We start from the raw sequence: 27,061 nt of genomic DNA on the forward strand, positions 1-27,061 counted from the left end.
GGATTTTAAAATTACGTCCCGGCTTTGTGATTGGTTGCGTCGCAGTCACATGGGCGACGCAACCAATCACAAGCCGTGACGTCACGGGAGGCTGGACATGCGCGCATTTTAAAATGCGCGCGTGTCCAGCCTCCCGGCTTGTGATTGGTTGACCGCGACGCAACCAATCACAAGCCGGGACGTCACGGGAGGCTGGACAAGCGCGCATTTTAAAATGCGCGCGTGTCCAGCCTCCCGTGACATCACGGCTTGTGATTGGTTGCGTCGCCCATGTGACTGCGACGCAACCAATCACAAAGCCGGGACGTAATTTTAAAATCCTGAAGGCCCTGAAATTACGTCACGGCTTGCTGTGATTGGTTGCGTCGCCCATGTGACTGCGACGCAACCAATCACAATGCCGGAACGTAATTTTAAAATCCTGAAGGACCTGAAATTACGTCACGGCTTGCTGTGATTGGTTGCGTCCCGGCCACATGGGCGGCACGCGACCAATCACAAGCCGGGACTTCACGTAAAGGAAAGAAAAGCGCGAATTTTAAACAAAGAACGCTGCCGCTTTCCTCGGTAAGGTGCAGGCTGCGTCGGAGAGGTGAGTATAGCAATATTTTTTATTTTAATTCTCTCTTTTACACATTTTTACATTAATGTTGTTTCGATACCGATACCCGATACCACAAAAGTATCGGATCTCGGTATCGGAATTCCGATACCCGCAAGTATCGGCCGATACCCGATACTTGTGGTATCGGAATGCTCAACACTAGTCACCATTTTCCGAGACCTGTAAAAATTGTTGTTTTTGTCCGATGGAGCTGTGTGATGGTTTATTTTTTGTGGGGTGAGACAATGTTTTTATTAGTACCATTTTGGGATAGATGTGACTTTTTAATCGCTTGTTACAGCTTTTTTTTTGCGAAAATGCAGTGACCAAAAAGCAATTTTGGTGTTCTTGAATTTTTATCGTTGATGGTGTTTACAGATCAGGTTAGTTGCTTTTATATTTTGATAGATCGGACTACCACATATATGTATTTTTTATATCCTTATTTTCAATGGGGAAAAAGGGGGCAATTTGAACTTTTAGTTATTTTTTAAATTTTTTAAAACTTTTTTTTTTTACTTTTTACTTTTATTGTTAGCCCCCTTGGGGACTTGAAGATATGATTGTCCGATCGCTTGTCCTATATACAGTGATGACACAGCATATGGCAGAAATCACCATCTCCTGTGAAGCTTGGCCACAGGCAGGGCTTCAAAAAAGCTCTGTGATGACAAGTGTGTGGGTAGTACACAGCCTCACTTGTCGGGTATGGTGCTCCATACATCCACTTCCGACTTCCGTACATGTACAGCGGATGTTGTGAAAGGGTTAATAACAATATGGGGTGATTTGATTTTTCAATTTTATTTCTCAGCAATAATGTTCTAGCATTATCTTAATAAGCTATGGAAATCTGCGTGCTTTATCTCCCCATTCAATAAAAAGATCTGGCATTTACTGTCAATTTAAACTGCCCTGGCATCATATATGCTGTATGTTATAAGATGGTCATACAGTCTAGCTGAAAACGTTTCAGCTAACTTTATTCCAATATCAACAAAAAGCGGATTTAGATCCCATTAACCGCACGAAGAGAACCATACGGATAAGAATAAAATATCTTTATTTGTTTATAACCATAATAAACGGAAGAAGCTTTGGGCGAAACGCGCGTCGGGGTGCACGTGAGAGAAAGGACCTGCTCTATTACGGTACTATCCTATCCTTATATTTATTTTCCATTTTAAATGCATATCACTGTAGCTAGAAGGAGGATTATGGTGGCAACTTAGGACTCTATGTATGGACGGGGTTATTGCTTAGGCACGTGGGAGAATTGGTACTTCCCCCTGTACTTCTATACAATGCACAATACTATGGTTTACCAGCATATATTGTAATGTACTCATCTAATTCGGTGTATGGCAAGTCATATGGACATACTATTGTTATGAGCTATATTGCCGCTATTTTTATGGATAGTGTGTAGGTCCTTTTATCTCCCTTAGGACACCTTGTTATAATATATCAGGTCTTGTTTATTTTCTTGTTTTTATGGTTATAAACAAATAAAGATATTTTATTCTTATCCGTATGGTTCTCTTCGTGCGGTTAATGGGATCTAAATCCGCTTTTTGTTGATATAGTAGTTGGAAGTGCCATGTACAATTTATTTTAAGACATATGTTGAATAACTTTATTCCAATGTCTGATCTTGCTCGTTACTTCTGATCAGAGCCGGCGAGAGAGCGCACTGTCACTGTGCATATTGCATAGTGACAAGATCCTACTGAGCATACGTTGGAATTGACAACTGGCACATGCTCAGTAGAGCGGAGACTAGCCCAGTCCCTGAAACAGATGTCACTGATGGGGCTTTGTCTCAGGGAGGGGACAGAGGCTGCGGCAGTGGCCGCTGATGACAATTCGCTTGACTATCCAGCATTCACTGCTATTTTCAAATGAAGCATCATCAAAAAGGAAGTAGTAAAAAAATGAAAAATAAAGTGGTTACATAGTGGAGTGAGGGAAGGATAGTGACTCTTTAATTGAATTATATTAGAAAAGAAATTAGATTATGACATTAAACAGATGGTGATTTAGGATTAAAATAAAGGTTAGTTCCAAACCACCCCTTTAATTTCCATCCTATGGACGTTTCATGTCTGGCTGATAATTTATCAGGGCTTCTGATCGCTTCGCCAGTCAGCAGGGCTTGTACTAACTGCAGGGAAAGGGCAAACACATTTTTTCTTACATCTACTTAATAAACGGTGTATTTTACAATGCGGGCGCATAAGCAACTGCGATGGCCATGCCCCACAATTATCTGCAGTAGGAGTGCCATGCGGGGGGCCAGTATGAGTAGCCTTTTATTGATTTTGAAAGAGGAAAGAGGGGTGTTCTTAGAGATTCGTCAGTTCTCCAATGAGTCCCCCATAGGATAGGCGATTATGTACACTTTATCGCTGGGGGTCTGACTGCAGTGAACCTCAGTGATCGCGAGAAAGGGATTTTGGAACTAAGGATCCAGGATCTGCAGGGACCCATCTAGAATGGAGCACAAGTTCACATCCTCGACCTCCACTCCATTCATTGTCTATGGGACTGCTCATTGTCTATGGGACTGCTTGAGAAAGCTGAGCAGAGCACTTAGGGAAAGGGGACAACTACAGCTTACTATTTCAGTTAGAAAGCTTAGCAGTAAATGAGTATAGGGGAAATAAAAATATACAGTACATTTCTATACAGTATATTGAATCAGATATTGCATGCCATTTTCCTAATGTTAATACAGTGAGAAAAATAAGGTTCATTTCTTCACTATAAAGCTCCTGCGCTGCTATATCAGACACTCATCAATGATTGAAAAAGTGAGAGAAGTTTCATGGTATGTTCCCACATGGATTTTCCAATTTGATTTGGGGACAGAAAATCTGAAGCGTATTACAATAATAAAGATTTTACAGAAATGTGGAAAAGACCCTCAGGGAAAATTAACCTGTGATGTGGACTTTAAGTCTATAGCAAGCCACATTTTCACCTGGCATTTCACATTTGCAATGCTTGTATAAGTGTAGATTTTGTAGAGGATTTTGTTGCAAACTAGCTGAGGATACGATACAAAAAAACACTGCGGAAAATATATTTGTGAATATTGGGGCTGATTCATCAAGACTGATATAGCACACAATCACACTGAAATTGAAGGTACCGATTTCATTAAGAGGAGCTGAGTCCAACCGGCAGAAAATGGCAAAAATTGCAAACTTTTGCACATCTCCTCCACTTCACCCCCTGAAATAAAGTCAGTTTTCAAAGCTTTTAAGAATCGGCTTCATATTCTTGGTCATAGGCCCTGGAATCATCATCGCCTTCACGCCTATTTTTTGTCTAGTTTTGTGCCTTTTTTTTGTTTCCAGCCAATTCATTATTCTACAGTATTTGCACCTTTTTTTAGGTCCATTTTATATGTGCTCGCCTTTTTTCGGCTTTGTCTAGCGATGTTTCACCCCGATTCATGAATTGTGACTTTTTAAAAAGTTGTAAAATTTGGCGCATCTTCACTCCAGCCCCCCTTGGAGTAGTTTTAAGTACACCAAAATTTTGGCCATTTTTGCACCTTTTGGCACCAAAAAGTCACCAAAACAGTTCAAGAAAGGAAGAAAGACCATTTGCTACTTTCCACCAAATTCATGAATTGCGTGTACTTTTTTTTTAATGAATTTGGCACTAAAAACAGTAACTAACACCACTAGACAAAAAAAGTGACTTAAACCCCCCCACAAATGATGAATCGGGCCATAGAGTATAGATGCACCAATGTTCCTCATTTGTCCTCATTGCCAATTTGGAGTTCTGCCTTGTTCCCCGTCTGAATGAATCGGACACACGCTGCGTATGGGAGAGATGATGGTGTATATCATACAGTGCAAAAGTCATAAAAATCTCCCGATGTGATCGCAGCAGGGCACCAATTAATGTCATCACTATTATTTTAATTCTTATTCTTACCTTTATTTTTCCAAAACTTTCCTTGAGTATGACAATGCTATATGAGTAGACTTCCACAGAGATGTCTCTCAGCCATGCTACTGAAGACCCTCCTCGGTTTTCATTCTTTGCCTCGATGTTAAAGTATGGTAGGTGATTCCCTTGGTTGCAGTTCCGTGCTAGAAGATAAGAACAGGATCCTTGGAAGTGGAAGAGAAGCCCATCAAATGTGTGATAATGAGGGTCTCCAAAGACCACACAAGTACTGCTTTCAACTGGTAGACATTGGAAATATTTCTCCTTTGGTTCACAGACTTCATATGGGCCACAAATGGATTCCTGGCATGATATTTCATTATTGAAATCAAGGCAGCGACACCTGGTGGTACAGTTACCATTTTCCCAAAACACTTGTCCTTGGCGCACAAAATGACCTGAGATGAAAATATTAAGGAAATGTAATTAAAAAAATTGTTGTAAAGAAAAATCTGCCAACGTGGCAATCAGAAAAAGAAAGTGGGACTTAAAACTCTTAGTTCATAGATGCATCATCTAGATGTATGAATTTTGGAATGGTTTTTAACAATAGTACGACTGATGAAACTTTGAAGGTAACTCAATTTTTTAAGAACCATATTCAACTCGGAAAAAGTAAGATAATGACAAAATTATGGTTGAAAAGGTGTAATCCTTGAGAAAGACAACATACAGTATACCTATAATTTTGTCCAGAATATCTCACAAATATAAGGAACACTCACTATGAGGAAATATATACTGCAGTCATCATATTATCTCTGTGTACTTGCAATTGCTCATTTTGCCTTTCTACCCAGCTAATTCTTCTCTTTTCTCTGCTCTATGTAGAAACAGGAAGTCTTTTGTCCCGGCATTTATCATTCACCTCTTCAATTCCTGACCCAGCTGACCCAGCTGCTCCCCTTGCCAGGGACTTTAGCAGTGACTTGTGAAAATGTATCTCCTGTTTCTACCTAGAGGTTAGAAGGATTCAACTAGTCAGTTATTAATCAAGTGATGTTATAGACTTAATGGAAAAGAGAGGAATTAACTGGGTAGAAAGGCAAAATGAGCAATTGTAAGTACACAGTGCTGTATAATATGATGACTGCAATATATTAAGGGGATAAAAACTTTTATGGGAGGAGGAGGAGTGCTTCTTTAAAGGTGTAGTCCAGGGCTAAGATATTAATAACCTATCCTTAGAATAGGACATCATTATCATTGGAGGTTACAAAATCCCGCTCTAACCAGAAGTGAACGGTGTACAGAGCCAGAACACCGTAGCGTCGCTAAGCTGTGTCATCACACGTCATTAGGATTTCACAGTGACCTCTGCTTACCTTTTAGACTACAGCCATTAGCAGGATCAATTTCCTTCCCATCTATTTTAAATAACCAGCGTCCTGGGATGTTCACATTAGTACTTTCTTCAATATTGACAACCTCAGGAGACCGGGACCCAGGTACACTAAAAAAATTAGTACTGTTTCCACCATTAAATCCAGCCTAAAAAAATGAGAAATTATTTTTGCATTTTTGACAGCATCAAACAATCCAGATTAAGAATCTATTTTGTGTTCTGTGGTAGTATACCTTTAAAGGGAACCTGTCAACAGGTTTCCCAATTTCAACTGCGGTCACCATCATTAATGCAAACTGTTCTCTAGGAAACTGAATGCAAGTCCCAACCCCCCTCTGCATAGCTCAAAATACCTTATGTAATCCCCCCATACAATAATGTGCATGGGCTGGCTTTACTACGCTCTCTGGCCTCTCTTGGCGCATGCGCCTTGCAGTACTTTGCTCTGCCCTCAGCTGGACAAAGAGAAGTGCGCCTGCGCTGGAGTGGATTGGGGATATAGCGCGGATGACGTAGGATGCGTCATCCACATGAAGCAGGGAAGGAAGACGGCAATCATAAGAAGAGAGGAGGCATTGAAGCAACACCAGTGATGCCCATAGGGACAGACTGCACCATTAAGGGGAATTATGAAAAGTATTTTTTTGGGGTAGGGGACCTGAATACATCTTGCTAGAATACTGTAAAGAAGCATTAAAGGTGGTGGCCATAGTTTACATTGGTAAAACCTGGTGATGGGTTCCTCTTTAAGGGCATTCAGGTTGCCCATGGTTCAGGCAGCATGAAGCAGAGGCCGGATCATACATTGCAAACATGTATATTTTACTTGGAAATGCTGTGGAATTTCAGAGAACATCATATTTGAAGGTGTTGGCCAGGGACAAGAAGACTAGTCCAAGAGGTCTTCCCAGTGGGGACATACATCTTAGATTATTCTTGGCAGCATTTGTAGCGATGTTTCTCTCTGAAATGCCACAATGTTTCAAAATAAAACATACATGTTTGTAATGCAAGAACTTGTGGTTTGGGCAGCATGACTCATGCAGCAGGTTCCTTTAAAGGGAATCTGTCAGTTTTTTTTTAAAGTAATCTGATGACAGCATGGTGTAGGGGTTAAAACACAGATTTCAACAATGTGTCACTTGTCAGGCTATATGCTGTTGTTTACTTGCAATTAAGGTTTTTCACTAAGACATTATCGTTGCTGTGACTGGCTGGCATGTGAGCACTGGTCCGACTCCGCCCCCTCCTGTGATAAGCAGCTCATTGTGTATAGGCACTGTGTATACAGAGCCTGATATGGGTGGGATTAGCTTTCTCAGCTCTGCTGTTTTGCTAAATCTAAGAAATCTGATTGTGTCCCAACAACTATACCCATTAAACTAAGGCTACGTTCACATTTGCGTTGTGCGCCGCAGCGTCGGCGACGCAACGCACAACGCAAACAAAAACGCAGCAAAACGCATGCACAACGCTGCGTTTTGCGCCGCATGCGTCCTTTTTTTGATTGATTTTGGACGCAGCAAAAATGCAACTTGCTGCGTCCTCTGCGCCCGGACGCGTGCGCCGCAGTGACGCATGCGGCGCAAAACGCAAGTGCGACGCATGTCCATGCGCCCCCATGTTAAATATAGGGGCGCATGACGCATGCGGCGACGCTGCGGCGCCCGACGCTGCGGCGCAGATCGCAAATGTGAGCGTAGACTAAGTGATACATTGCTGGATTCAGGTTCTCTTTGCCTAAATCATGCTTCTCTCAGATGATGCAGCAAAAAATCCACTATCAGATTTCCTCCAAAGAGAGCATATATTGTTTTATGAGCTGCTGCAGCTCAACCACATTCACTTCAGTAATGCTCAGCAGAAATAGCACATGTGTGCATGGACAAGGTGGCACTATTTATGAAAGACAGCATTTTTGTTTTTCTTATATGGTACAAATCCTGTACTGAAATCCCATGGATGTGTCATGGAATCTATGCATGTGTAATACTTGCCCTTCTCTGTACAATTTCATATTCTGGGTGTCCAGCACGGGTATGTGGCACAGGCTCAATGGCTAGAACCATATAAAGGGTTTTTGTGGATATTGTCCGCGTTGCTGAACAAATGGAAATCCAGACGTATTGATGAAAAGGAATGGTGGTTTTATTCAACGCGTTTCGAAGTCTGTATATGACTTCTTCCTCAGGAAATACCACACACATATGTTTGTGGTATTTCCTGAGGAAGAAGTCATATACAGACTTTGAAACACACATATGTGTGTGGTATTTCCTATGGAAGAAGTCATATACAGGCTTTGAAACACACATATGTGTGGTATTTACTGAGGAAGAAGTCATACAGACTTCGAAACACACATATGTGTGGTATTTACTGAGGAAGAAGTCATATACAGGCTTCGAAACATACATATGTGTGTGGTAATTCCTGAGGAAGAAGCAGCCAGCGTGACTGTTTGTGGGCGGAGAGAGAGCACATTCTCCTGCTCTGCTCTTGGCCCCGGGCTGGCTGCACTGCTGAACTGCAGATTCCGGAGGAGGTCCGAGCCTGAGTGAGTGCAATGATATCCCTCCCTGTATTTGCAGTTGAGCTGCTGAAGTATACACACTGTACAGCACCACTCCTCCTGTATATATATACTGCACAGTACCACTCCCCCTGTATATATATACTGCACAGTACCACTCCCCTGTATATATATACTGCACAGCACCACTCCCCCTGTATATATATACTGCACAGTACCACTCCCCTGTATATATATACTGCACAGCACCTCTCCCCCTGTATATATACACTGCACAGCACCTCTCCTCCTGTATATATACACCGCACAGCACCTCTCCTCCTGTATATATACACCGCACAGTACCACTCATCCTGTCCTGTATATATATACTGCAGAATTTACAATAGCTATCACTCATGTAAGAAGTGAAATCTGGCATTGTACTAAACCTATATTTCTCTGCTGTATCTGTGCATCATAAATCATGGTATGTGTTAGGCTAGGTTCACATTGCGTTAATGGGTGTCCGCTAGCGGACTCCGTTACATGGCGAAATTGTCGCACTTAACGCCATGTAACGGGTCCATTAACGCACCCATTGACAGCAATGTGCTAACGGGTCGCCAACGCATCGCTAGCGCGTGCCATTTTCGGCACGCGCTAGCGATGTCCCGTTACTTTCGGACGAGGTCCGTTCCTCGCTAGCGCAGATCGGGCATCTGCGCTAGCGGGATCGGCAAACGCGATCCCTAAAGTGACATTGCATTAGCACAATCCGCTAGCGCTATGCGCTAAACGGATTGCCCTAACGCAATGTGAACCAACCTAGCCTAAAAGGGGCCCACTGAGACTCTTTCGCCCGGGGCCCTCAAAAACCTGGAGCCGGCCCTGGAAGAAGTCATATACAGACTTCGAAACACACATATGTGTGTGGTATTTCCTGAGAAAGAAGTCATATACAGACTTCGAATCACACACATGTGTGTGGTATTTCCTGAGGAAGACGTCATATACAGACTTCGAAACACACATATGTGTGTGGTATTTCCTGAGAAAGAAGTCATATACAGACTTCGAAACACACATATGTGTGTGGTATTTCCTAAGGAATAAGTCATATACAGACTTCGAAACACACATATGTGTGTGGTATTTCTGAGGAAGAAGTCATATACAGACTTCGAAACACACATATGTGTGTGGTATTTCCTGAGAAAGAAGTCATATACAGACTTCGAAACACACATATGTGTGTGGTATTTCCTAAGGAATAAGTCATATACAGACTTCGAAACACACATATGTGTGTGGTATTTCTGAGGAAGAAGTCATATACAGACTTCGAAACACACACATGTGTGTGGTATTTCCTGAGGAAGACGTCATATACAGACTTCGAAACACACATATGTGTGTGGTATTTCCTGAGAAAGAAGTCATATACAGACTTCGAAACACACATATGTGTGTGGTATTTCCTAAGGAATAAGTCATATACAGACTTCGAAACACACATATGTGTGTGGTATTTCTGAGGAAGAAGTCATATACAGACTTCAAAACACACATATGTGTATGGTATTTCCTGAGGAAGAATTCATAAACAGACTTCGAAACTCGTTGAATAAAACCACCATTCCTTTTCATCAATACGTCCGGATTTCCATTTGTTCCGCAGCGCGGACAATAGCCACAAAAATCCTTTATATGGTTCATTATATGGTCAATCCTTGACCCGTGGATCTGCAGCAGCTGGCGTTTATATGCCCTATCAATGGGCCCCAGGTGAGCAGTTTTCTGAATAACAGATTCTGAAATTGTCGAATAAGACCCTATGTGCGCTTCTTCTCTCCTACAGTTTTTTTGTTTGAGGCTCAATGTCTAGTGACATTGTGCAGAGCAGGCAGATTACTGAGCAGGTTCCATTCTGGGATTCTTCAGCATTGAAACCATGTACATGTGCAACAGAGAGAGATAAATGCCGGAGCACCCGAACAGAGGGGAGGTAAAGGAAGGGCTTACTGAGGAGAGTCAAGTACTTGCCTGGGTTAAGATTGCTCATTAGACAAGTGCAACCTCATCAGCATATTAGACCTAGCTTACTAGACCACAAGATAATTCTACACTCCTGTTTAAAGTATAATTTTACACTCCTGTTTAAAGTGTTATTCTCAACTTGTGCTTTGAGCAGCACACATCTCTCCTGTGTCTTTTACTTCCGTGTTACTGGGGGCGGTTGCTCCTCCTTGAATGACAGTTCTCATCAATAGCAGAACTTGTGCTGGGCTTTATCGTTCTACTGTAAGGCATTCAGCTTGTGTGATTCTTCTGAAGTCTACACTGTTGTCACTACCTTTACATATAGAGATAACAGAGTCTTTCAACAAGTGCAGCGCTCAGGAAAGTGAGAGCAGTGCTTAGGAGAACTGCACTCGAAATAGCCACTGGGCCTAGTACTTGTAGTTTTGCATGGATAATACCAGGTCAGGCTCTGACAGGCAGGGAATGAGGGGTGGAATAAAGGATCATTACAATGTCAGGCATTCCTGACTGAGATAGAAATAACTGTGTCTATGTGTCATCCACAGGAAGGTGGAACTACAGAAACAGCCGAGGTGGCAGTGCTATGTGGTTTCTGTCACTGCCATTCATGTGAATGATGTATATAAAAAAAGCTTGCTGAGCTATGCGGTTTCTATAAATCCTGTTAATTTTCATAGAGGTTATGGAAACAGCATAGTTTACCCGACCTTTTGTGGCCAACACATAGGCACAGTTAGGGCCCCTTCACACTGGTCGATTCTGCTACGATTACGACGCATTTGCGTCATATTCGACATCGCAGTACGAGCTCGTAGCCAGCGGTCACACTCTACGATGTTAACGCTTTTTCTGACGTAGTTGCGATGTGAACGTCACGCGTCGCAATCGTACGCTACCCTTCACACCGCCATAGTCCTACGACTCCGAGCGTGACGTATTACCAGCATGGGCGTGCTAAAACGTCACGCCCAATCAGGAGACAGGTATGCGGAAGCCCAACCCACGTAGTCGCATTACGAGCTCGTATGACCGCCGTCACATACTACGATTTCGACCGCCACAGCGAGACATTTACGACGAAAGAAAGTTCTGCTCTTTCTTTCACATCGTACGATGCTGGGCTGCGTCGCAAATCGTAACGCCATGTCACACTTTGCAACCTCGGAACGAGGACGGATAAACGTCACAAATCGAACGCTCGTTCAGACTTTGATTGCACAGTGTGAAGGGGCCCTTATTCCTTTCTTAAGGCCCCGTCTCACATAGCGAGATCGCTAGCGAGATCGCTGCTGAGTCACTAGTTTTGTGACGCAACAGCGACCTCAGTAGCGATCTCGCTATGTGTGACACGTACCAGCGATCAGGCCCCTGCTGCGAGATCGCTGGTCGTGTCGGAATGGCCTGGACCTTTTTTTGGTCGTTGAGGCCCCGCTGACATTGCTGAATCGGTGTGTGTGACACCGATCCAGCGATGTCTTCACTGGTAACCAGGGTAAACATCGGGTTACTAAGCGCAGGGCCGCGCTTAGTAACCCGATGTTTACCCTGGTTACCAGCGTAAATGTAAAAAAAAACAAACAGTACATACTCGCCTTCTGATGTCCGTCAGGTCCCTTGCCGTCTGCTTCCTGCTCTCACTGACTCCCGGCCGTACAGTGAGAAGTGAGAGCACAGCAGTGACGTCACCGCTGCGCTCTGCTCTCAGTGTGCGGCGGCTCAGTCAGAGCAGGAAGCAGACGGCAAGGGACCTGGACACCGAAAGGCGAGTATGTACTGTTTGTTTTTTTTGGTAACCAGGGTAAACATCGGGTTACTAAGCGCGGCCCTGCGCTTAGTAACCCGATGTTTACCCTGGTTACCCGGGTGCTGCAGGGGGACTTCGGCATCGTTGAAGACAGTTTCAACGATGCCGAAGTCGTTCCCCTGATCGTTGGTCGCTGGGGAGAGCGGTCTGTGTGACAGCTCCCCAGCGACCACACAGCGACTTACCAACGATCACGGCCAGGTCATATCGCTGGTCGTGATCGTTGGTAAATCGCTTAGTGAGACGGGGCCTTCAGTCATGAATGGCTGGGATTAGAATAACTTTAAAGGCCCCGTCTCACATAGCGAGATCGCTAGCGAGATCGCTGCTGAGTCACAAGTTTTGTGACGCAACAGCGACCTCAGTAGCGATCTCGCTATGTGTGACACGTACCAGCGATCAGGCCCCTGCTGCGAGATCGCTGGTCGTGTCGGAATGGCCTGGACCTTTTTTTGGTCGTTGAGGTCCCGCTGACATCGCTGAATCGGTGTGTGTGACACCGATCCAGCGATGTCTTCACTGGTAACCAGGGTAAACATCGGGTTACTAAGCGCAGGGCCGCGCTTAGTAACCCGATGTTTACCCTGGTTACCAGCGTAAATGTAAAAAAAAAACAAACAGTACATACGCACCATCTGATGTCCGTCAGGTCCCTTGGCGTCTGCTTCCTGCTCTGCCTCTGACTGAGCCGCCGTAAAGTGAGAGCACAGCAGTGACGTCACCGCTGCGCTCTGCTCTCACTGTACGGCGGCTCAGTCACAGCAGGAAGCAGACGCCAAGGGACCTGACGGGCAACAGATTGTGAGTATGTAGTGTTTTTTTTTTTTTACATTTACGCTGGTAACCAGGGTAAACATCGGGTTACTAAGCGCGGCCCTGCGCTTAGTAACCCGATGTTTACCCTGGTTACCCGGGTGCTGCAGGGGGACTTCGGCATCGTTGAAGACAGTTTCAACGATGCCGAAGTCGTTCCCCTGATCGTTGGTCGCTGGAGAGAGCTGTCTGTGTGACAGCTCTCCAGCGACCACACAGCGACCACACAGCGACGCTGCAGCGATCAGCATCGTTGTCTGTATCGCTGCAGCGTCGCTGTGTGAGACGGGGCCTTAAGATGCAATAAATTCTGTATGTTGTAAGGGCCCCTTCACACTGGTCGATTCTGCTACGATTACGACGCATTTGCGTCATATTCGACATCGCAGTACGAGCTCGTAGCCAGCGGTCACACTCTACGATGTTAACGCTTTTTCTGACGTAGTTGCGATGTGAACGTCACGCGTCGCAATCGTACGCTACCCTTCACACCGCCATAGTCCTACGACTCCGAGCGTGACGTATTACCAGCATGGGCGTGCTAAAACGTCACGCCCAATCAGGAGACAGGTATGCGGAAGCCCAACCCACGTAGTCGCATTACGAGCTCGTATGACCGCCGTCACATACTACGATTTCGACCGCCACAGCGAGACATTTACGACGAAAGAAAGTTCTGCTCTTTCTTTCACATCGTACGATGCTGGGCTGCGTCGCAAATCGTAACGCCATGTCACACTTTGCAACCTCGGAACGAGGACGGATAAACGTCACAAATCGAACGCTCGTTCAGACTTTGATTGCACAGTGTGAAGGGGCCCTAACTCTCTGCAGTACAGACATAAGAAGAGGAGAAAGACAAACCCTGCGCCAAGTTCATGTGCTATGGTTGTCCCCCCCAATATCCCGCATCCTGTATTGCCCCTGGAATATACCATAATGAAGCAGATGAAAAACATAAGCAGTAATTGGTGCTAGCTCTGTTTGCTGCAGTTAGAGGCAGGTGCTGGCTGTATACTACAGCTGGCACCCACTGTGTAGGAAGTCGGTTCAGCCCCTGAATCCGCTAAGTAAGTGCAACTGCACCCAACATGCATCAAACACCTACAGTAGATGTTGGGAAGGGGATAAGAATACATTCACATATTAGAAAGTTGTTTTAGAAATGTCTGCAAATTGGTAAATTCAGTTCAATAGATCTAGGAAAACTGCAAGCACATTCTGCAGAAACAAGTCCACACAGACGTATGTAATACATTTTTTGAAGCAAAAATTTCCACAGAAAATTTGCCGTATTGTAAATTTCAATGTTAAATAATTTTCCTCATTCCATAATTGTGTGGAGTTAAAGCTGGTTGACATCTGTTCCTTACCTGAGCCATAACTCCCCCTAAGCCTGTAAGAGGGTCTCCTCCACTCGCCGTCCCCGTGGTCCATGTTATTTCCTCATAATTAAACATTGCAAAGCTGGACGTGCCATCTGAAATCAGCAGAGCTTGAAATGTATTCACCTGTCAATGTAATGAAAGAATCGTGAAAAGCTTTCCCTTTTCTTGCCGTCTCTTTCTGATTGGCAGGTAACATGGAAACATAAAGAACATGGAACAATGAGATTATCTTCTAACTCAACAATTAACAAAGAGCTACTTCAAATCTAGAGCCTTTATCTTATGTATGTCGGCCTTTACAGAGAGAGCAAATATAAAAGAGGGTATGACCTAGCAAGCGAAGAGAAATAGGAGGAGGTCACACCCATAGATCTTCAAATTCTACAGGAGAAACCTATGAGATGTGTATTTCTCCGGGCTGAAGGCAAGGGTCTAGTCTGAAGACCACATTTAAATACAGGATACTTAGCTGAAAGGGAAGCAGTCAGCACGTTTTTACATTTGGAAGATGTGGTACTGCTTGTCCCCAAACAAAAAAGTCTGCGGCCACTTCACGAGAGTACCGGCTCTTACATGATGGCCTCCGTGGCTCTACTTTTGATTAGTTGGCCTGGCACAGCATCATTGTTGTGAGGTGACACACTTGTCATGTAGCACCAGGCCAGCTAATCAAAAGTAGAGTCCCAGATGCCGTTAGGTTAGAGGCGATATTGTCGTGAACAGGCCACAGATGGCTGTTGTGGTCAATGGAACAGGATGTGCAAATCGCTTCACATCAACTCTTATCGATTCTCCATTAAAAGGCATCTTTTTTAATGGGGACAAGTGCCTACACAGCCACACAACTACTAACATATGTAAAACTGGGCTGACGGGTTCTTTTAAGCAGATTTCTGGCACTTTAATATTAATGGCCACCGAAATGCACGGGATGACTTTCAGAACTCAGTGTAGCCCCTTGTAAAGATGACGTGCTGTAACTTTGCAGACAAAGATTTGGGTAAAATTCTAATTTTACCCAAACTGACTTTTAAGTAGAAAATCAGATGAATTGATAACATTTGAAATTTAATTATTTCTCAAAAATAATTTTTCCTCAAAAATGTTCAAGACCATAAAAAACTAAAAGCAAATTTACTTTAATGAAGATAATCTTAATTCCAGGCTGCATGCAACCTTTCAGTGACTTATTCCATACTTGTACGGTGGATATGTGTATTATATGTATTTGATTGGTCCTAGGACCTGACAGATGGCCCACCCCTGACGGCCTCCATGTCTTTTATGAAGTCCTGCAAGAGGTAGGTCATGGGCAGAACTTCATAGGAGAATGGCAAAAAAATGACAATGCAATGCACTACAGAAGTATTGCAATTAATTGCAAAAGCGATCTCAGGCTCAAGCCTTTTGAATAGCACTAGAGAAAAGTAGAATTAAATAAAAATGTTAAAAAAAATCTCTGCATATTCAAGGTGTTAATAAAAAGGAAAAATATATTATAATGGCTCTGACTGAAAGGTAGCGACAGATTTACAGTGGTTTGAACTCTACAGTAATAAAGCTCATTGCTCAAACATTTCGTTTGAGCAGCGAGTTCTTGCAGAACATAGGCTCTAGGTACAATCCAAATGCCCCAGCATCCAATCCCCCTCAAATATTTTAATATTTTGAGTTATATTCTAACTTATAAAATTACAGGAGTGGTACTGCTTCCTCCATAGAAGGTGACCTCATCCCACGTGACCAGGAAGACCCAAGTGGCTGAGAAGTGGGTAAGATTCCTGAAATGCTTCCTAATTTCCTTAGATGCCATCTTCAAAATAGTAGGATCTGTAGTTTCCCGGTAGTAGATTTCTCCTCGTATCCCATTATGAACATCTGCCCAAAAAGGAGCAATGAAAGCACGCCCATCAGCTAGCGGAAAAGGTTCTGGAGTGAACTGGCTCACAAGTACATTGAAGGAGATAACCCCATTGTTGTTGACCTTGGGAAATAAATAGAATAGTCATTGATCAAAAGAAGACCACTGTAAGTTCACGAAAAGTTATGAATTTGTACAGCCAAGCAAACAAACAAACTTCTCAACATTTGTATTGCATCACCAAGAAAAGTCTGGGAGATATGGAAATCACAGGATGGATAGACACTTTAATAATGTGTAAATGATGAAAATATGGAACAAAATTTCAAAAACATTTCAATTTATCGAGTATAAGTGCCATATGCAGAAATACCCATATGCCTTGGCTGCTATCAATGAGGTTATTAGTGATTGTCTGAGGAATATTCTGCCATGATGAATGGACTTGGGCAAATCATCAAGAGCCTCTGCTGGCAGCTACCTGTGCAATTGCCAACTAAAGATGTGTTTTATGGGAGACAAGACCATAATCACTGCAGGCCATAGTACATTGTTTAGGCCAAGCAGACCTCTCACAATGGTATGAGCAACATGCGGCCTGGCATTGTCTTGATGAAAAATGGCTTTAGGGACATTTTGAAGAAATGTCAGTACCACCAATGCCACATCTAAAACAATGTAACACCGAGCTGTTAGTGCAATTGGAATGAAAACTAGAGGGGTACAGTTACAGTAAAGTAAAGTAATGTAATCAATTCTGAAGAAAACAGACCTCCATTTGTCTCCATTGCTCCATTCGAGCCTCCATGCTCTATCTTGAGACCATGTGGGCAATGCTATGTGGCAGAACGTCCCTGAGACAATCATTAATAACCTCACTGATAGCAGCCAAGACATGTAAGTGTGGAGATTTCTCCATGTGGCGCTCATATTCTATAATAAATCAATATTTTTTGAAAATTTAGGTTCCATTTTTATGGTGCATGGTACATTTTTTCTGCTCGGTTTAGGCTGAATCAATGATTCATTAATGTCCAAAATGACATGTTCTGACAAATCCCACCACAACAGGAAAGACTTTGTTCTAGAGATTGTTAGAGGTTACATACATTGATCCCCATGATTAGCAACCTTTAGCTAATCGTATCCTTCAAATACTGCTACCAAAGTGTTCACAGCCTCTATAACGGGGGCAGTGGGAATCCCAGCATTCAGATCTCCAGTGATTGAAAAGTTATTTCCCATCCCATAAATAGAGGGTAATTTCCATACTTTGTACAACCCCTTAAATGTAAAGTGACCATTAGTACATAGATTAGTAACACTTAGACTAGCGTCATAAGACTGCTTTTCTCTCATCCAACTTAGATCACAGTTTGATCAGAGTGTGCTCAGAGTCTTATCTAATGTTCTTGGATCTGGAGAATTAAAAAATAAATCTACATCTTCTCCATTCAGTGTTTTCATGAAAATCGGACATCATCTGAGTTCACGCCGATATTTTCCAGGGACCCATAAACATGAATGGGCAAATGCCATCTGATCAGAGGCAACTCGAGCATGCTGTGATTATTTTCCTTAAATCAGACATGTGCACAGCCCCATTGAATACCATGGAGACGAGTGCTGTTTTTCATAACATACAACACTCATCCAATTATTATGGTCGTGTGCTCAAATCCTAAAAGCCATGAGGGGACAAGTGTGGCCTGATTTTTACGGACACACTGAATGGAGAAGATGGAGATTTGTTTTTTAATTCTCCACGTTCAAGAAAATCACATCATGCTCTGATCAAACTCTGATCTTATGACCCTAGCCTTATATGGAAACATCTTTCTCTACTCATTAATTCCTCGGTTGTCCTTCTGCTCTACCTGCTCAGTGGTGCTGGAAGGTTTGTGACCTATTCAGAATTTTCCATTTTTCTGCATTTTGGCCTAAAACTACATTAGATTTCACATAAATCCTAAAAGTAGATAGAGAGAACAAAATCAATCAAACGAAAGAAATATATTGTACTTTGTAATTTTTGATATTCAGGCAAATTATCTAATATCACATATCTGTGAGAGTCAAAAGTATGTGAATCTTTACTTTCAGTATATGGTCTGACCACCTGGTGCAGCAATAACTGCAACTAAATGTTTCCAGCAATTATTGATTAGTTCTGCACATTGGCTTGGAGGAATTTAAGCCCATTCCTCCCTACAAAACAGCTTCAACTCTTAGGCTGGTGGGATTTCTCCTGTGAACTGCTCGGTTCAGGTCCTTCCACAACATTTCCATAGGATTAAGGTTAGTACTGTGACTTTGCCATTCCAAAACTATTATTTTGTAGAATGACTTGTGTGATTTGGGTTGTTGTTTTACTGCCTGAAGCACAGTTTTTTCAGAGTTGGCTCATGAACAGATTTCCTGACATTTTCCTTTACAATTTGCTGATAAAATTCAGAATTTATTGTTCCATTGATGATGGAAATCCATCTTTGCCCAGATGCAGCAAAACAGGCCAACCAATTATAGTACCACAATCATGTTTTCCAGATGTATGAGGTTTCTTTCTCCAAACATAACTCTTCTATTTACACCAAAAAGCTCTATTTCAGCTGCTCATCCATCCACATAACATTGATAGCCTTTTTGCTTGTCCAGGTGATATTTAACAAACTGCAGATGGTCAGCAATGTTCTTTTTGGAGAGGGGTGCCCTTCTCCATACACACCGCGGTTGTTCATTGTCTTCCCGATGGTGGACTAATGAATATTAACATTAGCTAATGTGAGACGAGGCCTTTAGTTACTTAGAGGTTAACTTGAGTTGCTCTTTTGACCTTGCAGACTATGATACACGTTGCTCTTGGAGTGATCTTTGTTGGTTGATCACTCCTGAGGAGGGTAATAATGGTCTCAAATTTTTTCCATTTTATACATTCTATCTGGCTGGAGTACAAACATTTCAGAGAAGGTTTTATAAAACTTTCCAGGCTGATAAACATCCACAACTCTTCTGAGGCTCTCAGAAATCTCCATTGTTTTTGTTACGATATAAAGATATGTTGTGAAGACCAAACTTTGATAGATTCCTGTTCTTTAAAGACAACAGGTCGCCCATTCACATTTGATTGTCATCCCATTGATTGAAAACACCAAACACTAATTTCATTTGAAATTATCTGCTAATCCTAAAGGTTCACATACTTTTGACACTTACCAACTCATGATATTCGATAATTTTCCGAAATAAGACAATGACAAAGTCTAATATTTGTAACTTTTTTGTTTCATTTAGTTCTCTGTATCTACTTTTAGGACTTGTGTGAAAATCTGATGTAGGTTAAAGCAAAAATTTTGCTGAAATGTGGACAGTTATGAAAGGTTCACGAACTTTCAAGCACCACCGTACCTTCATGACAATAGTTTTAAGCCGACAGATCTTCTATTTTGTTAGGGTGTACAGTACTTTAGGAATGTTACCCTGTCGCCATCCATGAGAAAATAGGCATTTACTTTTAGCATGGATCATCTTAATTTGTTTAGGGAGACTTCTTTAATTGGAAAGTAATTTTTTGTTACTTACATAGAGTGCTTTGTATTGAACGCCAAAAAATATAAAAGGAAGAGACAATTTAATTTCAGGAGAACTCCCATCATCCACCTTCGGTGTTTTAGTGTCATTCTGCCAGAACGGATATAATATCGTCTTTGACTGAGCTGTAACAAATTGAAAAATTGTTGACTATGAACGTGCATCAAAGATAATTGCTAAACAAAAGCAATAAATGATTTAATTTTGCAAGTGATTTGTGGGTTACTAGTTTGCTATTTTTTTGTACACTACATGGTCAAATATACTATAAGGTCAAAAGTATTGGGACACCTAAATATTATACTTATCCCATTCTAAATCCATAGGCATTTATACGGAGCAGACCCCCCTGCTTATGCAGTTGAAGCAACTTCCACTCTTCTGGAAACGATTTCTACAAGATTGTCTTTGGAAATTAATTCCTAGAAGAGCATCTGTGAAATCAGATACTGAAGATGGATGAGAGTCCGGGCTCACAATCTCTTCTAGTTCGTCTTAAATTGGATGGGGTTGAGGTCAGAGCCCTGTATGGCCAGACAGGATCTTCCACAGCAAACTCTTGTTTTGTGCACTGGGACACAGTCATGAAGTCCAGAAAAAGGATCTTTCTGAAACAGTTCCTCACTTTCCACAAAGTTGGAAGCCACAATTGTCCAAACTGCCTTAGTATCCTGAAGCACTAAGATTTCTATTCACCAGAACTCAGGAGCTGAAGCCAACCCCCGAAAAATAATATTATAGACCCCCACAAATCCTGAGAACAGGGCTCCGAAGATCCATGTCTGAATGGATCAGTGGCTGGGCATGCGAATCTCTGCTTCATTCTTTCTCTTTTTAGACTGCCCCCTTACCTTCACTTAATAACAAAAATCACATACTTTTGCCAGCTAATATGCAATAGTGCCCCTTTATTGCCCAGACAATAATAAAACTTAAATTTACCTAACCCCAGTCTTATGATATGCAGCCTCTTCTGACCTGTGACATCTGCGGCCTGTGCCAGGCGATTAGACGCAGTGATCTCATGTTACTGCCTGGACAAAGCCTGCACTTTTAGCCCTATTTAATTTGGGATCTGGGAAAAAAGTCCAAGGCATGAGCCCCAGATGCCTGGTGACTAAAGGAAAAACAACGGCATGGACATGCGCCCTATTATATCACAGCGCCCCCCACCACATGACAAAAAGAGTTTCACGATGTTCAACTAGTGCCGATGAGCACAGCCGCCCTTTATAGTACAATTTTCCCTACCTCAGTGGCTCCATGTTTATTCAGCAGCAAGACAATGACCCCAAAATTACAGCCAATGTGACTAAGAACTATTTTCAGCATAGAATGAAAACAAGGAGTCCTGGTATTGATGATATGGCCTCACAGAACCTTGATGTCAATATCATCCAGTCTGGGATCACATGAAGAGACTGAAGGATTTCACAAGCAACATCCACAGAAGATCTGGGGTTAGTTCTCTAAGATGGTTGGAACAACCTCCCTCTGGAGTTCCTTTAAAGGGAACTTGTCATCTGAATTTGGCGGGACAGGTTTGCGGTCATATGGGCGGGGTTTTCGGGTGTTTGATTCACCCTTTCCTTACCCGCTGTCTGCATGCTGGCCGCAATATTGGATTGAAGTTCATGCTGTGTCCTCTGTAGTACACGCCTGCGCAGGGCAATCTTGCCTTGCGCACGCGCAGTATGCTTTGCCCAACTGCGGGCAAAGCCGAAAAGCATTAGTGCGCATTAGTGTTAGTCCCGGAACACAGCGAAATACTTCTGGGACATAGTGCGCCGGAGGCATGAGCACTAATGCTTTTCAGCTTTGCCCGCAGTTGGGCAAAGCATACTGCGTGTGCGCAAGGCAAGATTGCCTTGCGCAGGCGTGTACTACAGAGGACACAGCATGAACTTCAATCCAATACTGCGGCCAGCATGCAGCCAGCAGGTAAGTAAAGGGTGAATCAAACACCCGAAAACCCCGCCCATATGACCGCAAACCAGTCCCGCCAAATTCAGGTGACAGGTTCCCTTTAAGACTGGTGTGATGCTGTATTGAAGGCGAAGGGCGGTCACTGCAAATATTGATTTGATTTAGATTTCTCTTTGGTTCACTCACTTTCAATCTTGTTAATTGATAAAAATAAACTATTAACACTTCCATCTTTGAAAACATTCTTTTTTTGCATACCTGCCTAAAACTTTTGCACAGGGTTGTAGTTTGTGTCACTGTTACGTAAATGAGGATTACAATTACAGGATGACCTTTATTTGTTTGAGAAACACAATATTTAACAGCACTGGCATAGCCTGGGGAGGAGCAAAGGGGTAGTTGCGTTGGGTAGAAGATTCTATAAAGAACAACATTTCACCCATTGCATTCTTATTTTTGGATCAACTCATGGGCGCAGTTAGCGCTCGCCTGACGGCCAGTGAGCTGGATTACAGAAGCAGTTAGGAGAACCTTTGACATCTTGGTTGATGCACTGAGCTACAGGCTGCATTCTTCAGAGGATAGGTAGTAGAGTTTTCAGGATAAATGCTCTCAGTATGATGAAGTGAGCTTTGTACTACTTGCGGTCTGTGCAGAGCACAAGAGCTGATGAAAAACTAATATCGCCAACCGCCCAGCCTGATTGATGGCTCCTCAGTGTCCCTCCTCCCTGCTGCTGGAATCTCATGCTGCTTAGTACAAACTGCAGCTGTCCGTCAGGTTGGGTTGGCGGAGAATGAATTTGCAGGGATTTATGAGCTCTCTCACTCTTTAGCTGGCATTCCCTGCTGAAGAGTTCCACTCAATTTTGGAACATGGCAGATCCATGACCTCCCAGGGGATAGAGAAGTGGAGCACTGATGTGGGATGAAGAGGTTTGGAGTCAGTATTATATTTTATAACAAGAACACTGCAGCAGATCAGTGGGGCACTTGAGGAATGGCCATTGGCCAGATATTGGGACAGTTTATCAGATAGGAAGTTCCCTGGAGAATGTGAGGTAGAAAGAGCGAAGAAGGGGAGGAACTGACCACAGTGTGAGGATTGGTTGGAGGAAGTTCATTGCTGGCAGTCCCTTCTTTTAATCCCTGCCCTGACACAGCTGTTTTGGCCTATTGGAAGGCAATGTCATCCTGATTTCCTTACTGCTACGGTCAGAGGTCATTGACTTGATGATCTCTGTAATTGGGTCTGAGTTCTTTTCCATTTCCCCGGCTTTATGGCAGCGGCCTTTCAGAGGACGTAGAACAGATGATGCGGTAGCCATCCTCGGTCGGTTACAGCACTGAATAGACCTGTTCTTGATTATCCATAGTGACTGTGTTCTTTATACTAGATTTTAGTCAATTGTTATTGATAGGTAGGTCTACGCTTTAAGGGGAAATCACACATGAATCCATAAGAGAAGTATTGCAAAGCTTTTACATAACATTTATATTTTTGTGCATATTTTATATGACATTATTGGACTTTACTATATTTCAACTGATATTACATTTTTTGTGTATGCTAACCTTGTAGCAAGCAAAGCGCAGACCACAATCCCAGCAGAGATGAATAATTCATTCTAGAACAAGAGACATTAATTACTGTTAGGCTTTCACGGGACTGATTGGAACAAATCCACAAATAACACAACGTAGCTTATGTTTGCATTGCGATTAGCGGTTGTTGGTTCATAGCAAATGTGATCAACATCAATGCAATCAACAGCTCAATGATTCAGCCATTTAAATTAATAGCAACTCAAAAATGTTTCCTATATCACTGTCAATAAGTAAATTAAGTGTTTTTGTACACAAGCATTAATGATAGCCGACGGGTGAAAGATTTCAATGTATGCCAATAGTCTATGAACAGTTATTGGAGATTTCCCATGAGAACAACGACTTCATCTCCTTCTGTTATCAACATCCCTCACAACGACCAGCTACAAATGCCTCACATCACGCCACTCATGACTGTACTTTTCGATGTCAGCCGAGCAGGTTTACAAATATGGAAATTAAGCGGAATACAATTGGGCTAATCAGTACTGGAAAGTCATTGCTTTGGGCAGCATGAATCATCTGACAGGATCCCTTGAAACCCTTCATGAAACGTGTTGCACACTTGGAATGGGTGTATAATGCGGGCTCAGGATCTGAGCCTCCTCCACACATGATGGATACGTCTCTGTTTAGGGCTGTATTTAAAGTTTATGCTGCCCCAGGCACTCTTTACCTCCCATTCAGTGGTGCAACTACATTAGGTGCAGAAATTGCAATTGTGCCTGCGCCTTGGAGCTGAAGGGGTCTAAAAAGTCTCTTTGGGCTATATGAAAAGACCAATACTATTAAAGAACTGCAATAATTGTGAGCCTCATTGGAGCTTTTGCATTGGGCCCATGAGCTTCGAGTTACCCCATTGCTCCTATAGGTGATTCAGGCTAAGGAAGCAGATCTCGTCACGGGAAGGGGGCAGTGGTGATGACGATGGGCACCGCAAAACACAACCATCCAGGTTCATATACATGCACTCCTTATCCACAGTATATGTATGATAGATGATTGTGAAGGGGTTATAGAATAGTTCACATCATCTGGAATAAGGGCACACCAGCCTAGTTGACCATTGAGAGCAGCGGCAAAGACGCGCCTCCTGTGCTGCTGCAAGCAAACACGCTTTGCATCTGTAACATGAGAGAACTGCAGGAGCATTTAATCTGGACAAATCCAGCAATTCCACCATCTTCACATCAGCTCTTACATGCTGTAAAGAAGGGATGGTCCTGTCAAACCTACCCCATCGGTTACATGTGACCTGCATGGGCGTAAGGCCCTCACAGCACAAGTCCACACACCAGGACTGACACTTTCAAGTAACGTGCTGGGCCCTTCACCATGTTACATATGCACGCTCAGTAAATATACCCCCTCTGCACCCAGCCGCACACCACTCTATCAAACATTCCCAGTGCTCCCCATACACCAAGCTGAACACAAACAGTTGGAGCACAAACAGCGGCGTTCAATGTGGATCAATAGGAACACTCTTCTAATTGGTGGAGCAGCAAAACGCAGTCGCAGACAGTTGGCTCTGGGTACACTTTACTATGTACACTACCTGCGCTGTAAAAATGACCACTGTGTATATGGGGAGCACTTTGGCGGTGGACATATTATTATTGCACACAGGGATCAAGAGGTACACAGGGGTCAAGAGGTAAGCAGGCCACATCCACCTCCAAAACAGGTGGAATTGTATGTTATGATGAGCTATTGTACTGCAATGGCCAATGACTCTAGACCAGCACGGACAGCGCTGCGAGCGAGCTGACTGCACTCTGATTGGTGGACGAGCACTCAGTGTCCTGCTGTTCCACCAATCAGAGAAGCAGTCCTATTGATGCACATGGAACCCGGATTCCCAACCCCAAACTTTAGAAGATGCAGGTATGGACAGCAGGAAAGATGTAAGCAAGAAAAGCAAAAGAAATGTGTTTGTCACCTTGCCCCCCAAATCCTGCCGCCATAGGCATCGGACCCCCAGTGTTTAGTAGCAAAATGGCTCTGACTGTGTCTGTGTCGGCATATGCCTCTAACAGCAGTGATTGGTTCTCTCTGATCAGTGCTGTTAATCATTTATATGCTGCTGTCAATCTCAGCCAGGGGGTGATGTCAGACTCGTCTTCATAGAGACCACTATATACTGAAATGAAGGGATCACGGGTGCAAGTCCTCCAAGGAGACTACAACAATTAAGTAAAAAATTTAAATAAAGTTTCTAAAAAAATATATAAAAAATTAAAAAAAGTATAAAAGTTTAAATCACTCCCCTTATCCTCTTGTCCTTTAAAAATAAACAAAAAAAGTTAAAATAAACATGTTTGGTAAAGCCACATATATAAATGTCCAATGTATAAAATGTAAAATTAATTTACCCTTTGGGTATATGCTCAAAATTATAAAAGTACCCCAAAATGGTATTAATAAAAAAAGTCAGCACCATATAAAAAAGAAACAAAACACTGAAAAATAAGTATTTTGAATGTCAGAAAAAGGCAACACAAACCAAATTATTATTTTTTTTTTTTTACAAATTTCCTACTTTTTTTGCCTACTTCAGAAACAAAAAACAAAACTATATGAGGTTGGTATCCCCATAATTGTTCTGACCTGAAGAATCATGTTGCCAGGTCATTTTTATTGAAAGCCATAAAATTGTAATCCAAATAAACAATGGCGGAATTGCGTTTTCTTTTTGTCTGTTATTTTACCCCATCTGTAATTATATTCCCATTATTCCAGTATATTGTATGGTGAAAAGAATGATATCATTCAAATCTACAACATGTCCAGCAGAAAATAAGCAAATGTCTATGTCTAGGTCTATGGGTCCTGGAGGAAGGAGAAGGAAAAATGAAAGTGCAAAAAAAAAAAAAATTAACTGGAAGTGAAGGGGTTATGGAAGCAGATTTGTTGCATAAAATTCTGTGAATGCAAAACCTCATTCAAATAAATGAGACTGTCATAAATATAGAGGGGAAAAAAGCATTTAGTCAGCCACGAATTGTGCAAGTTCTCCCACTTAAAAAGATGAGAGAGGCCTGTAACTGACATCATAGGTAGATCACAACTATGAGAGTCAAAGTGAGAAAACAAATCCAGAAAATCACCATCTCTGATTTGGCAAGATTTATTTTACAAATTATGGTGGAAAATAAGTATTTGCTCACCTAAAAACATGAAGATTTCTGGCTCTCACAGACATGACTAAAGCATTAAGCTACTTACGGGTAGCGGCATTTTTCGGAGGCCCATGACAGCACCACGAGAGAGGGGATCCGCCCCCTTTAGGAACAGGAAACCCACAGATACAAAAGGGCGGCACCTCTCCCACGCATCAGTTGGATTACAGAGCCTGAGAGGACTACCGCAGTTAATGACAAGCAAACACAATATTGCAAACAATTAAATACAAATGACTTTAATAAAGTAACAAATGAGATAACACAGGATAAACCCAGGATGTGCAACCCCCATGTGAAAAAAGGGAGGGAACTAAGGGTGCTGTCATGGGCCTCCGAAAAATGCCGCTACCCGTAAGTAGCTTAATGCTTTATTCGGACTCCCATGACAGCACCACGAGAGATTTACAGAGATG

The 27,061-nt window shown here is 42.6% G+C and overlaps 1 protein-coding gene across 1 annotated transcript in view; it reads right to left on the minus strand.

Annotated features, from left to right (window-relative positions):
* TECTA (tectorin alpha) overlaps positions 1-23,482 on the minus strand; it is a 182,801-nt gene extending 159,319 nt beyond the window's left edge. The window contains exons 1-6 of the mRNA XM_077250468.1: positions 23,450-23,482; positions 19,922-20,080; positions 16,178-16,465; positions 14,467-14,604; positions 5,899-6,064; positions 4,559-4,971 (exon numbers count right to left, since the gene is read on the minus strand). Of these exons, the coding sequence (XP_077106583.1) occupies positions 4,559-4,971; positions 5,899-6,064; positions 14,467-14,604; positions 16,178-16,465; positions 19,922-20,080; positions 23,450-23,482 (1,197 nt within the window). The remainder of the gene's footprint in view (positions 1-4,558; positions 4,972-5,898; positions 6,065-14,466; positions 14,605-16,177; positions 16,466-19,921; positions 20,081-23,449) is intronic.
* Positions 23,483-27,061: the final 3,579 nt, after the last annotated feature.

The sequence above is a fragment of the Ranitomeya variabilis genome, chromosome 4 (genome assembly GCF_051348905.1).
Source record: "Ranitomeya variabilis isolate aRanVar5 chromosome 4, aRanVar5.hap1, whole genome shotgun sequence".
Taxonomy (NCBI): Eukaryota; Metazoa; Chordata; class Amphibia; order Anura; family Dendrobatidae; genus Ranitomeya; species Ranitomeya variabilis.